Below are 15,127 nucleotides of genomic sequence, written 5' to 3'. Positions count from 1 at the left end.
ATTTTGGAATAATCTGCAGAGTATACACTGACACAACATTGCATCTTCTGTAATCACCATAGCAACAACATGTAAAGAATGGCTGACAATCAAAGAACTTCTGAATGTGCAAAGAATTTAAATATGGACAGTTTGCAGACAAATTAGCAATATTGTCAATTGTGGAAATGCAAGCAAGGACACGCAATAGATCAGTACGAGGGTTTGTTTATTTCCCAACAAAACATTTATTGACAATCCATCAATACCATATCTTTACAGACTATATCTCTGACTCAATTCATACAGACTTCACTTCTTCCAACTCTGTTGGTAATATTTTAAAATGAAAATCAGTGCCCTGAGTAACATGATGACAAAGACACTATAGCTAGCGGCATAAAATTGTAAATTTACAAACGGTTCTTGCTCAAAGTTTCCTCCCAAAAGTCACACAATTATGGTGACACATGAGTATTGCGAAATAAATTACTGTTACTGTAATACCACAATCTTACATTTTCAAAATATATCCATCATGAGTTTTGATATGGCTAGTTTTCCACCTGCATTGTCAATTCTGTTGAATGTATTAAAATCAAATGCTTTGTCAAATAATCTTTCATGTATACAAAGAATAGACAGTAATCTGCTAAAATTGATGAGTTTTGTGAAAAGTGCTACAAATCTAGTGTAAATGTCCTATCTCCATCAAAATGATATTTATGTTTTGATGATGCATCCAAAAGGCAAGCGAAAAAAATATATTTTTCCTCCGTTTTTGATTTGGCCAGACAACGGAAAGAGCAAGATACAATAACAATAGTTTTGTTTTTTCATTGACAAACCTGATAATTTTGTGGCATTGAATGCCTGGATAGTGCAAGTACACTGGTTTATAGTGTGATGCAAACAAAGATAAAATGTTTACGACAAATGTACTCACTTTGTAATAACACTAGAAAGACAAGATTGCTGCTTAAACATGGCAAAAATTGCACCGTAAAAGTATCTGTAGCTGATATTAAAGGAAAAATAGATTCAGAATAAGCATTCCTATAATGACAGAAATTTCAAGGAAACTTTCCATTCTTCCTAGAATTATGTGATTTTTTATTCCATATTGGAGCCTCAACTCACAAGATGATAAGAAACTTAGTTTGCAACGAAAGGCACTCATATACTAGTATTCATTTGACACCGTAATTGCTCAAAAAATCTAAAACATTCTGTATTGGTGGCCATATAACATTATTTCCAGTATAATCCTGCCACAAATTTATTTATGAAAGCAAAGTACAAGAAGTTCAGACCAGCTGAAATGCTGTGAACATGAAGTACATGTTTGAGTTTGTTATTATTCTCATAACCATGGAAAAATGGGCTATTCATCTAGACAGGCCATGTACACTTGACAGGATTGGATGGCAATGCTTTCAAACACTTTCCAAGTTTTTCACATCCAGGAGGTGCCCAGTTCTGTGAAGAGAGAGAGAGAGAGAAAGAGAGATTCTTTGTGAATTCAAAATTCATTTCAATACAGTTTACCTGATCGATATATGAAAGTTTACGGGATACATCATAGGCAGATTACGACAAAGTGAGAGATATTAAATTTCTTTCGCAATTTGAATGAGCATTATCAGACAGCAGATTACTCAATACAAACACATTCAATAGACTTACTACATTTAATGCTAAGTGCCCGACGCACTGTAAATGGATGTCATTTATAACAATGTACCGGTAACTGCTTCAAAATTTATGTAACGCCTGGCAACAACTGAAACAAGCTTGCAGAAAGAATAATGCCACGTCTTTCCAATGTCGTATGGTCAGGTCTGTATTTTTAATACAGGAAAACTGGGGGCGAAAGCTTTGATAGATGAATATGAAAAACTGATATTGGTCAGGCTAACTACAAGTATGCCATATTATGGGATGAGAATCATTCTGTTGTCTTTGAGGGAAATTCTGACCTCTGTGGACCCGCATTTATTACCACTTTGGAACAATGATATATCGGATATACAGAAACTGCTTTAGTTGTGCCATAAATATCCAACCAAGTAAAACAATTCAAGCAAAAGACTCATAAATCAGATTTGATAGCATTTCTGACATGTTAGGATGAGATGTATTGTGTTATTTGAGATATTATCTCACCATCACACCCTGGTCACACATATTCAGCTGTGGCTGCCCTGGTACCATGGTTCTTTTGTGTTCACTGACAGCCTCCATAATAAATTTCAATCCATTTTTGTACTCTTCATCTTTTGGGCTGAAAAAAAGAGCATATAAATCAAACCTCCAGTCCAGTCCAGTCACACACGTTTCCTACATAAATTGTTTGGCTCACAGCATTAAAGTGGTGAATTTTCCTGACAACACTTAGGAACAAAGTAACGGTAAGTTTTTTAATCTTGCAAGATTTTTTGTGCCTTTTTTGTACCTGTAGACTTAAAGTATTGCCTCTGTGCATCAGTGTATAATTGTCCGCTAGTTAACAATGATTTTCTTATCATGGCTTTGTCTCCTTGTATGCTCTTAAAGATCTTGTTGTGTATGTTTTCTTTATTGACCTCTATGAAAAGAAGTTGTTACACCTAAAGAGATATGAAGTTTAGTTATTAAAGATTAATAGTATAACTTTAATAATTCCAGTATTGTGTGATTTTTCTCATTGTTGCAAACAATGAATGATCATTTATAGCCTCTACACAATGTTCACATTAAAATGATTTTTAGATCCCAAACTGTCATCACATGCACACTGTCTGTCATTCACTAGATCATAGACATGAACTTTTACCCAAACATTTGATCAAGTGGGGACTATGTCATCTACAATGACTTGTATTTTGTACAGTTGAGGAAAAGAATACACAAAATGTTGATGTGGTAAACACTGACCAATCAATCCAAATAACAGAAGTCATGGCATGAGCTGTTGATGATAAATACAAACTTTGTTTAATACTATTTCATGCTGGGTCTACACATTTTGTGGGTAAAACAAAACAGAGAAAGTGAAATAATCCCAGTTTTCATGGAGCACAAAGTGGGAGTAACAGTTACATCAGCTGACTTACTTTAACTTAAATTTTTCTCCAGGATCCCGTCCTAAGTGGAAAAGCAGAGGGCTGGCCGTGTGATTGGTCAAGTCTCGAGTTGTCACGTCTTTTACCTGTGAACCAGGGCAGTATTCCCTATGCTAACAAATAAAAACATGGAAAAAGTCATACATGGTATCTGACAAGTTGATGGCAATGATGTTATTGATGTGCAAGGTATTATAAAACCGTACCAAAACATAGTAATATGAAGTTCCAAGAGTTCAAGGAACATTTCCCAACTGACACAGAGACAAAAGTAAATAGGATTAGAAGTGGGCTATGGGTGAAAAATCCTAAAACTCAGTGATGATTCAGTTTAAAAACCACCCGAGGGTCAAAGGTCAAGAGAATCTTTAACAAAACCACCTCAGTATGAATTTAATAGACTCCTCACAGCTCCTCACTGGCTGCACACTCTACATATGGCTGGTGTAACCTGCCTCAGAGAGCTGGCGTGGCTTTGCTGGCCATGCCAGCTTGCAGACTATGCCAGCTTGCCGAGCCAGATTGGGCAGCTTGCCAGGCTGCATCACTATGCAGTGCGTCACCAACGAGGGACTGATAGAGAGTCAAAGTAAAATTACAAGGCAATCAAATCATTCCTACCAATGAACGAATACCTTCTGACCAAGTCCAAAAATGAGCTTTGTATATTCCACGTCTGACGGCCATTATTTCATTGCCACGATAATAGAAAATTGTTTTGTTCGGGTCAAGCTTATCGTTCACTAATGCCGGCAGTAAACTTGTGCCATCCAGAATTCTGTCTGATGGTGGAGGAATTCCTGCTATGTCCAGGGCAGTCGTGAAAAGGTCCATCAAAGACCCTAGCTGATGGCTAATCTATGATGGAAAGACAGTATATACTTTATTGTAGAGATACAGAACACAATTTTGTATGTATGCTATTGTTTTCTGACTAACTCACACAATACAAGAAGGTAAGAAGATGCAATATTGTCCTTAGATATCATTTCTATATCATCTTGTGTTCATGCCATTTCCCAATATTAAGGTACAACTTTGCCTGAAAAGGACCAAAAACGGACCAAAAGTTTGGTAAAAGGCTTAATCTCCTCATAGTGAAAGAGCTGTCACTTGAGGGCGCTCTTTACACTCCCCCTTGAGCGATGCATCTTTCAGTCTACTCATAGCTTACTATGTAAACTTTGTCAACATAAAATTGCTGCTTAAACTTCTTCATATGAAAGCAAAACTTCAAATTCAGCAGGTAACTGATAAGTACCAAGTAAAATTCAAAGAAGTACCGTAACATATAACCCACCCACCTTTCCTTGCTTGATTTTCCCTGGCCACCAGGCTATGGCTGGCTCTCTCATGCCACCTTCAAATGTTGTGTGCTTGCCACACAGAAATGGACCATTTGAACCAGCTGATGAAGATGAGACAAAATTTTGGTTTCTTAAAAAACTTACACAACTAATATTGAATATTGCCCAGTCATTTCAATGTGTGTAAAATATCTGTAGGCAATTTATGGGTTTTTTATTATAATTTATCATGTTGTATCATTATGAGATCAATTTTATGGCAATCTACTATGAAAAAATTCAGGAAATCTTCCCTGACAATCATACACTATTCTAAGGTTGGCGAACATGTGATTCTATGGTAGAAGACAGAATTTTTGTATATGTATTGTAACACTAACCTGTAGCACCCCCAGATAGAGCGGCACCATTGTCAGATGAGAAGAACACAAAAGTGTTGTTGTCTATGTTGAGACTTCTCAATTTATCAAGTATTTGTCCAACTCCAAAGTCAAGTTCCCTGACAGCATCTCCATAGAGTTCTCTCTGACTTGTTCCCAGGAATGTTTTAGATGCATAATGTGGACTGTGGGTTGAATCCGGGGCCCAGTACAGGAAGAAAGGAACTCCTGCATTGTTCTCCTTCTCAATGAATGAAATGGCCTCCTGTAGATAAACACTTATATGTAAATGTAAGTCAAAACGAAAGTAAACCTACAGCAGAGTTAAACTGTAGATTTAATCATAAATAGTAGTTAAGAGCTTTTTCTGCCATTACCTTCATTGATGAAAAAAAACAGACAGGAAAATTCAAGTCTTTTTATAGTCTTCACAATTCACAACATGTCCTTTATTCACATGAAGAGTCAAAATCAAAACCTGCATGTTCCCTTACAAACAGGTTTTCTGGGCTAGATGCAATTGTTACTTCAATACTGAGGCAAAGTTAAAATGTAGATTAGAGAAACTTTTCTCCTAATTCACACACAACAATGCAGGTTGGCCAGCACTGCTTTCGTGTCTTGAACATCTCAGAAGGCCCATGGAAGTAAAATAAATTACCTCCATATGGAAGGACCATATAAGTATGCAAATTTGATTTATAATTACATTAAGAGCTTACTGACAAGTTCCTACAAATTACGGTCCCTCTATCAGAGGGACTGTGTATGTACGTAGATAGAGGGACCGTGTACAAATAAAGCAAACCAGCAGATTTACTGTGGTCAGCCAATGGCAGTCACTATAATTGCCCCTTTCACGTCTGGTATGTTGTGACTTTTCCTTGTTGCTAGTTTCATTGTAAAATTGATTGGTTTTCAAGCATTGTTCCTTGTCATCCACAGAGTTACAGATTGTAGTCGTCTCATTTATTTTATTGTGTGGTTGCATCAGTGTCTGCCCTAAGCCAAGCTGTTCATTTACATACTCATTGCTGTATCACAGAGAACATTTGTGATCAGTAGTAATTTGCTTGAAGACTGTTAAGAGCTAACACGGGCGAGATTACCTCCTTAAAGGGACATTATTTGTATCTTTTGACTTATTTTTTCATTTTTTCGATGACTGAAATCCCTGGTCAAATAGTGAAACTAAGCAGGACATTTGCTTGTAAGTTTGATTTTAGTATCGATGACACGGACTGTGAAACAAATCAAACCATAGACGCAATTGGGTCAATGGTAAAACTAAAACGATGTCAGATTGCTGTGGTGATAGTGAAACAGGTACAGAGTAATGCATTTTCTGTGCATTTGATCGTTGGCAAATCTTCGTCAGCTTTCAAGATTTTTAGGGCATTTTCTTGCCATTACGTTGGTTCGTTTTACAAACATGACATGATCACTTGTTGAACTTGGAAACATCGCACTCGGACTGAACAGTGCACGGTGTAGCGTCGGTGACGTCGTGACACTGTGACGAGTGCTGTCATTGATGTACTGCTCGCGATTGGAGTCACCTCTCGACACACAAGATCTGTTTGAATGTTGTTATTCTCTGTGCATTGTGTAATTATTTGTATCAGTTGAATCGCATTTCGAACCAAAAGTGAGTACATCTCAATGATAGTTGCCGAGACCCTATACGTCGCTTGTGGCCTCCGTGTCTCTGACCCAATCCTAAAAGTGGGCTTTGCGTAAGTATTGAAGCGCAGCTGAGCACATCGTGTACCTAAGCCGTGCGTACAGGTCTGTGTGTTCCCGGCGTTATACAGCCTCCACGCCGTATAACGCCGGGAACACACAGACCTGTACGCAGGGCTAATCGTGTACCCAGCCGAGGTGGGTGTGCTCAAAAACGAAACTCAATGCAAGCTTGGGATTAAAAATGGGTTGTTTTTGGTGGAGAAACTGCACGCCGCAACCGAGGTGCTGCCAGCGATTTTGCACAGCCCTGCCACGCAGACGGTGACATGATGTACGTGTCAGTTGTCAAAGTACATTGCTTCAATTTCGCGATCACCTCGACAATAACACGACTGTCTACTGAAGTTTATCCCTTCATTTTACTCTGTTTTCACATTTCTATGCCCACAGGCTTTGGGCAAGTCTACATATGCATACGGAGGAACAAACGGGACGAAAAAAATCCGCCACTATAGGCCTTGTCATCGACTTCTTGCAGCTTGTAGGCATTTGAAATGCCCATTATAAAATGTGCTCTCTAGCAGCAAAGAATAGTGTATCTAAGAGCAGGATTGGCCGTCAAGATCTCCATGAAAAAGTGACCGTCAAAATGTAACTGAGCAAACGGCATCAGTAATAGGGAATCCCGAAACTGCAATACTGCGCTTTCGACTTTCACTTCGCGTGGTTTGTTTTTTTTACACGCGGATGCTTACAGCGGCCCAGATAGCAGGTAGCAGTGTGGTCTGATCGCAGGTACTAGGTCACCTTGCCAACTCTGAGGTTAAAAGTAGCCCACCATTAACCCCTGACCCAAGGTTTTTCTATACAGTGTACACAAACGGGATGGAAGTTGTCTACGGTCGACCGTTTTTTAAGACATCTTTCAGTAAGTCGAACAACATTATCAACTGCTCGTTTGCAACAATATAAGGTCAAAAGATACAAATAATGTCCTTTTAAGAAATCAGGGAGTTTTTTACTGCTAAAAGGTTCTATCACTTATTCCAATTTTATCGTTCTTACCTGTATGTACAGCTGAGTAAGATTGGACTCTCCTGTCTTTTTGTTGATGGGAAACTCTTCATAGTACCTCCCAATCATTTCAGAATCTCGGTACACTGGAATATTTGGTGCTTTCACATCATCTTCTGGACCAACGTGACAGTTAGGTGCACCCAAATATTCATCAAACCCATGCTTCAGTGGTAGATACTGTGGTCGATGTCCTAAATGCCTGTGAACATGATAAACTTAACTGCAGTTGCTTGAAATAACTTTCCTTAGCTTCAGCTGTCATTTTGAAATTTGCATATTTCAAAGGAAGCAGACGCTTTTCAGTAATCTCGCCATACAGTGCAGCTTTTGGTAAATGTCAGCATTTTCTGAACTTACTGACAAGGTATCAATTAAGTTGTGACAAATATTATTTTGGAGGCATTTGAACAACATGATTGAAAGATTCAGACTGGTGTTGGCACTCTACAATTAATGCACAATCTGGGACAGGCGAAAACCATTAGCATAAAATTTCAATACCGAAACAATGCTCATTAATATAATTTACATAAATTAATACTAATCTGCCCCATATCTTGCACTAATAGCAGCAATCTGGCACTCCATGACCCCCATTTGCATGAGGGTCAGAGGTTGTGGAGTGCTTGCACAGAGCTGAATCATTTAGTCTACTGAACAATCAACGAATACTTTTGTTATGGTTTGGTTTGGTTTCTGTTAAATTTGAAATAATAAACTGCTCCACTAATTGTTAAAGGCATCCTCACCAGTGTCAAATATTATATTAGCTCATCTTTGTGCGTAAGAATCATAGATACAGTTTCTAAAATTGGCAAACGTAGAGAGAATCTGTATACCATTTTCCAACAATTTTACTTCTGTAGCCAGCCTTGCTCAGCTCCTCAGGTATCAGTATTTCAGAATCTGGTATACCACCAACGATTTCCTGGGGTGTGTATGAACAACGTGCATGGTAATTGGTGGTGTAGAAACCATTGCGGATTGGCAGACGACCTGACAGCAATGCAGCTCTGGCTGTGCAAGATCAACAAAAATAAATAAATTTGCATTCTGCTATTGCTTTGAACAAAAGTCTCATCATGTGTTTGAGAATTTAAACACTGTGAAAAATGACCAATATACACCAATCATGATCAGTGTCAAAAGTCAAACAAACAATCACTAAGAGATGGGATACATGATACAAGACTCCAAGCCTAACTACCAGTGTGATGTCAGTTCTGTCAACTTAAGACAACCACCAAATATCAATCAGCTGTCAGTCAGAATTGGAAGTATCAATATTTTAAAGACATATTGAGTTTATCAAATATGATTTATCATTTGTCTATCAGATAATGTACAAATGATACTTCATTGAGTCTTTGAAACCTGCCTAAAAATAGTTTTCAAATGTAGTAACAGGCTGATCTTTAAATTTGGTTTACTATTTTGTAACAGAGATCTACAGTACAAGTATAGACATGAGTTCCCCTACCATATATGGTATAAAGAGTGTTAGTTGTCAGATATATACAGATTATGAAATGGTAACTTCATTGCATCATAACTGCAAAGCCTTCACAGAGTTAGATGGGCTAGATATTAATAAAATCACTTTTCTCCGTGAGTAAAGAAACTTTGATATAATGTATGTGTAGAATAAAAGAGGGTCAGTGATATGTGAACATCACACATGTTGGAACACACCATTATACGCAATTTGGTTGTGATACATGTTTTACCACAACTCCAGCAATGATGTTGTGACAAAGTACAGAGTGGCTTTCAACTGTATAGACCTTACTTACTTACTGTTGCATAAAACTTACACTTTAACAATAACTGAACCTGAAAACCACACAGAAAATTGTCCAAAGTCAGAAGAGTTTCTCTCAACTACAATGTTATAGTATGCTTCAACATTGCTTGGTACATTTAAAATGTCAAGCGCAGAAAATTAGAGTTCAGGAAAGAGAATCAATTTGGTTCTCCTCTGTCCTCCTGCGTATTTTAAATTCTTATGATTACTAATTCTCAAAGACTTATAAATTTTGATGTAACTATAACTCTCATTTTCAGTACAAAAAATATTGAAAGACTTACATGGTGAGCAAAGAGGATTTGGTGCATAAAAATCCATCATTTGTGCTCCTTCTCTTGCCATCCTATCAAGGTTTGGAGTTTCTTTGGCTGGATTGCCAAACACTCCTAAGTCACCCCATCCCATCTAAAACAAACATCCACAGGGAAAAGAAATGACTTAATAGCTGTAATACTGCTTTTTATATAAAAGTGGAATTAAAAACTGTAACATGTGAATTGTTGCTGTAACTATCTTTCCTCAGACAAAGGTTATTTATCTCTGGTCCTAATAAAAACAAACTTTATAATCGGAAAGTAAAAACGCCATTCGATTTTTTTCCCAAACGATTTGCACAGATGTGGTGTGACCTCTTGCTAACAATCCTTTCCTAGACCCTAAAAACGGAGGTCTATGTAACAACCAAGTATAAGGAATTTCTAAATCAGAAAGTTATGACCCTATGAACTTGGCTGATAATTGAACAAACCAAAAAGAACAAAATGGCGAGTAAAATTATATTTATAGACATGAATAAATCTACACAGGTTTTTCTAGTAGATATACGGAGTAACCAATGCAATATTCTCAGCCAGTATCGAAACACCGAGCGCCAGCGACACGCCCCTTCATGCACTTACAGTTACACTGTACTCGTTCACCGAACAGGAACCCGGAAGTACAGAGTTACTGATGCAAAATGTACCCTCAAAAGTTAGAAATACTGAGTACTTACATCATCCATAAGCATGATTATGATATTGGGCTTCCTTGCTGCATCGTTAAGGCCGTGGTGTGCGTGTAATAGCAAAACCACGACTAGTAATTTTCGCGCGGTAGTACTTGAACCACTGCTGGAGACCATTTTCTTGTTTTCCGCACAGACTGCTGGGTAACTTAGGCTCGATCGCTAACATGTAGCGCAGCACTCATTTTGTATGTTATTATACTATCTATTGTGTAATTTTATCATAGATTATGAGTAACATTTATGTTTTTGATATTTTCAATGTCTCTTTAATAAAAATATTGATGATTTAAAATACAATTTGTCATTTGCATTTACTGAGTATGTACTCGAGGATGGGAAATCCCTTCTCGATCGTCGGCAGACAGAGGCAAAGACAGCCTCTCAGGGCCAGGCGAGCTATTAAGAACGAAACATTTTCTGCATCGGTACATGCATGAATCCTTAAAAACATGGCCGTTTGTGTTGCAGTCATAGCGAAGGAGGTGAGTTTCCTAATACGATATAAAATTTCATAAACCGCCGGAGCCAGGGAAACAGCGAGCTTTATATAATAATTGCCATAGGACTCGGTCCCCGGCCGGGGTCCCCGGGCTCGGCCCACAACTTGCCTCGGCCTTTCCCCACCACACAAAATCGCAAGGGTTGGTTCACGGTTGTGGAGGGACCCTGGTTGGTTTTTGGCTACGGAACTGCAGCCAACTACAACGTAAGTGGGCGAAGGCCCTCTACCCCGAATATGTGTGCTACCTCCTTGTCTCGAGTGATAATCGGGGTCCTTCTCGGACAGTATACGAGGTCAATGCAGGCAAAATTAGCAAGTAGAACCATTTGTAACATAAAATGCACATAATTTATAAAGCATGGCATTAAAGAGGTGCATTCAGCTAGTAACATACCAATGTAAAGACCATTGTAACAGATACCAACATTACCTAGTAGGTTCTTAAGTAAGTTATAGTAGTCCTGATAGTGATATTGACACAGCACTCAAGTTACTGGTTCTTAGACCAATGCAGCAGGTTTTTTCAGTGCCTGCATAACTTTTTAAGATTTGAGTTGAAAGATGTACTAAGAATAACCAAGAAATAACTCCAGCATCAGAGAAATGATTAATAGGACTTGGATTTGTCTATGTCCCTGTTTGTCATATTTGCCATACAATGACACCGATTCCTTACTAGAAAATGTGATCACATTGGGGGAATGTTTACGTTGTAATTTTTGTCAGGGCAGCCCTAGAATAAACTGTTGATATTAACCTTTGTTTCTTGGCAGAATTATCCACTGTATATCAAGACTATACCGACAGAGAATGAACTCAAGTTTCACTACACAGTCCATACCTGCTTGGATGTAGTGGAGGAGAAAGTTTCTTCAGTCAGTAAGAGTGTCAACGACCTCAGAGAGTTGTATCTTGGACTGCTGTACCCAACAGAGGACTACAAAGTGTATCCTTGCAAGATGAACGGATTTCTACATTTTAAAAAGTCAGAAAACTTCGAATTTCATAAAAGCAGTGTGGCCCCTCTTCACAGCTTTATACCTAATTCTGTTAGTCATTGTCAATGGAAGCGAAGACACTGTGATAAATAATTTCCTTGGGTCACCCCTGTACCAACATGTAATATATGGAACTTTCATTGGTCTCGGAGATCTCAAGTCAGCATTGCAGAGCGTCAGATTTGTCCAGAAGGCAATTTGCTTGATAGAGTGACCAATGACCATTCACACAACATCCTTATCTACTTTTCAATATTACTTCAAACATTCCTTTATATGAAAATTATGTTTGCTGCTCTTCTTTATGTCCCCAGTAAGTTAGTCAATTGTTTACACAAGCCCTGCTTACAGGCATATCATATTATATAAATGATTGAAGATGTAACTTCTCATATTTACTGGAAACATCTTCAATTACCGGTAATAATGAAAGAAGCAGTCTGAATGCTGAGAATTCAACATTTATGTTCTATTTCTGAAGACTGGAACAGTTCAATAGTCACAATTCCATGTCATACACAGAGGAAAATTTCTGATTTTAGTAATCCGGTCAGCTCACTTATGTGGTCATGCAAAATAACAATCTCATTAACCCTTTAAGTGCTATAATTGTTCCCACCAAAATTTTAATGCAACATTTTTACCAATTCTTATGAATTTTTATGTAATTTTTTGATAATTTTGGACCAAATGGACATCACATTTCATTGGCTACAGTTTGTTATCAAAATTTTGACTAAAATCTGAAAATATTGACTGGAGTATATTTTCTAAAGGAGAAAAAAATTGACTTTTGCGCTCAAAGGGTTAAAATCAGATGGGTAGAGATATGCTTGATCTTTGTTTATATATTGCACGGCTTTCACTTTTGCCATCCCCTCCTTTCTACATCCTAACGCCATATATAATCCCATTTGAACAGTGTGATTGAGTAAACCAATTCAAAAGTTTCTTTCTCAGCATGACAGGATAGCGTACTAGCAACAACAATCCAGATGGCATCTGAAGGGTCCACTCTATTGAAAAGTGTGGCAATGAATAACTCCCTTTATGGATAGAATGAAAAGTGCAGTAATCGCACAATATAATCTGTGACTTCCACATTGCTGTCAAAATCATGAAAGGTAGCAATCCCTTAACTGATTTACCCTGACAGATATGGTTATGTCACAAACACCAGAGTCAAGTTTGTGATAGTTGTGGAAACATCAAACAATACACTTAGAGATAATGAAATCAGGAGTGTAAGTACATTTATTTTGTTATGATTCTAGTCAAATTGTGGGAAAAAAAGAAGCAGGGTGATGATAGCTGTTTAAAAATTTCACAAGATGCACTGTCTCTGGACTTGGAGATCTGTCGCTCAAATTGAGGGCTGTACCCTTCCCCTCTGAGCCCTCTGAGCGACAGGTCTTCCAATAGACACTGTCTCATGTTGTGGCTGTATTTTCTTTGTTGCTCTTGTATGACCACATGGCATCATTTTTTCAATTTGTTCATGTAAACAATGCATGGCTCTACACAGTAATAGGTAAGACAAGCATACATAATACCATCATTGGTAAATAAAAATGTCGGGAACAATTAATTCTTCAAATCTTAGTGTCATACACACGCCAGATCCAAGTCATTTTATTGCACTCAAGGGCATTGAGTATCCAATGCAAAACTGGACATGCATCACCAATTTTCCCTCAAGGCAGCTTTTCATTAAAATGTTAGAGTTATCAATGTTGTGCATGGTTGTCACCTCCTTTCATTACCCTAAGCTTTCTCTTTTCGCAGATGTTCCGTAAACTTCATAATGCTTACACAGACATGCTGTGCAATCCATTTTATACACCGGGGGAAACAGTGAAATCAAGGTAAACTGCTTATTGTGAACAAATATAAGGCATTTCTGAGCCATTAGCTGGTCACTGAAACATACAAGCTAGAACTTTTGTCTGTTGACAGTTGTTGACAGTACTTTTTCTCATTGGTTGGCTTCCACACTCCTGTCTAAAAAATGAGATCACGTGGACAACACTACCAGTGGTTGGTAAAGTGTTGTGTGCATTACAATCAGGATATTGTAACTGTATATCATCGAAAACAGACGAAGCGAGTGTTGGTAAATATTGATAGATGCCAACATTTTGAATTTCAACAGGTTTTCTTAGGTGCCTCTAGTGGTTTACTTTATTCCTATACTCAGCCCTACCCTCACAACGCCCTAGGATACATGGTTTTAGTCATGAATGAGTAGGCACTGTCTGTGTCAAACTATGTTCACTGTTGCCATAAAACATTTCTTTCATGTTTTGGAGCTCAATGCAATTCAAACTTCTGTATTTCTTGCAGGGCATTTGATAAAGTAGTGTCCAACATGATGGCATCTGAGGTCCAGCTTTGAAGCTCACCCCAAGGAACTCTGTGAAACCACCTCCAACTCCTATTACATCCTGAGAATTTGCAGACAATTAAACGATTCTAATGGGACACAGCAGGCAGTTGTCATTTCATCTGGAACAACTAACTCTCCACATCTTTTTGAACTGCATTGGTTCTGTATGAATACATGAGGAACAAGTTCATGCATTGCCATTGTTTTATCCTATGGATAGTTGTTGAGAGAGAGTTCATCTCAAAATGACATTATTTATTACTCAAGCAAGTGAAAATTGTGATGTCAGCATTTTATGTTGTAACACACCTCATCCGCAGTCTGTGTTCTAATTCGCCAATTGATAGTCACGTGGGATGCGTTCTTTTTGTGCTGATCCACGTAAACGACGTCATCAGGCATCATTTGTCGGAACTGTTGCCTGCCAGGCATCAGTTCCGAAAAATGATGCCCGCTGACGTCAAAAAACATTGGCGCATGCGCGAACTGGAATGTAAACAAAGATGTCGTCTGCGGCCGAGCGAAACGATAGTCGAGAAATTTCTCCGTTTATCCTACCTTCTGAAGAAGAACTGAATGCTCTGGTTTCAAACAAGGACTCTAAACGAACGAAGACGATAATCAAAGGTGCATTGAACGTTTTGCAGAAGTATTGCGACCCTGTCGGGAAAAACTTTTTCTTGCTGAACCACTCCAACATATTACATCATAAGCTTACATGCGACAACTTTTGTGTATGGTACGTTCTTATGTATGACTACGGATGAGGTGTGTTACAAAACACATATTGACTGGCCATTAGGGCAACAGCATACGTCTTTAACCCCTCGGGCCTGTGAGTCACCCCCAAAAACAGACTGTTTCCCGAGGCCGTAGGCCGAGGGAAACAGTC

The 15,127-nt window shown here is 38.2% G+C and overlaps 2 protein-coding genes across 2 annotated transcripts; one reads left to right on the top strand and one right to left on the bottom strand.

Annotated features, from left to right (window-relative positions):
- Nucleotides 1–191: 191 nt before the first annotated feature.
- LOC139148156 (N-acetylgalactosamine-6-sulfatase-like) lies at nt 192–10,497 on the bottom strand. The gene is made up of 10 exons (XM_070719466.1): nt 10,335–10,497; nt 9,622–9,745; nt 8,373–8,550; nt 7,522–7,732; nt 4,771–5,035; nt 4,388–4,491; nt 3,705–3,941; nt 3,075–3,196; nt 2,146–2,263; nt 192–1,458 (listed from the first exon to the last, which is right to left on the bottom strand). Exons 1-10 carry the CDS (start codon nt 10,461–10,463, stop codon nt 1,372–1,374), a joined length of 1,575 nt encoding a protein of 524 aa, XP_070575567.1. The 5' UTR covers nt 10,464–10,497; the 3' UTR covers nt 192–1,371.
- A 193-nt stretch (nt 10,498–10,690) lies between these two features.
- Nucleotides 10,691–14,425, top strand: LOC139148155 (trafficking protein particle complex subunit 2-like protein). Its single transcript, XM_070719465.1, has 5 exons — nt 10,691–10,831; nt 11,625–11,797; nt 13,006–13,093; nt 13,635–13,714; nt 14,193–14,425. Exons 1-5 carry the CDS (start codon nt 10,799–10,801, stop codon nt 14,242–14,244), a joined length of 426 nt encoding a protein of 141 aa, XP_070575566.1. The 5' UTR covers nt 10,691–10,798; the 3' UTR covers nt 14,245–14,425.
- The last annotated feature ends 702 nt before the right edge of the window (nt 14,426–15,127 follow it).

The sequence above is a fragment of the Ptychodera flava genome, chromosome 13, assembly GCF_041260155.1.
Source record: "Ptychodera flava strain L36383 chromosome 13, AS_Pfla_20210202, whole genome shotgun sequence".
Lineage (NCBI taxonomy): Eukaryota > Metazoa > Hemichordata > Enteropneusta > Ptychoderidae > Ptychodera > Ptychodera flava.
The sequence above is the reverse complement of the archived record's forward strand: the minus strand, read 5'-3'. Positions and strand labels throughout refer to the sequence as shown.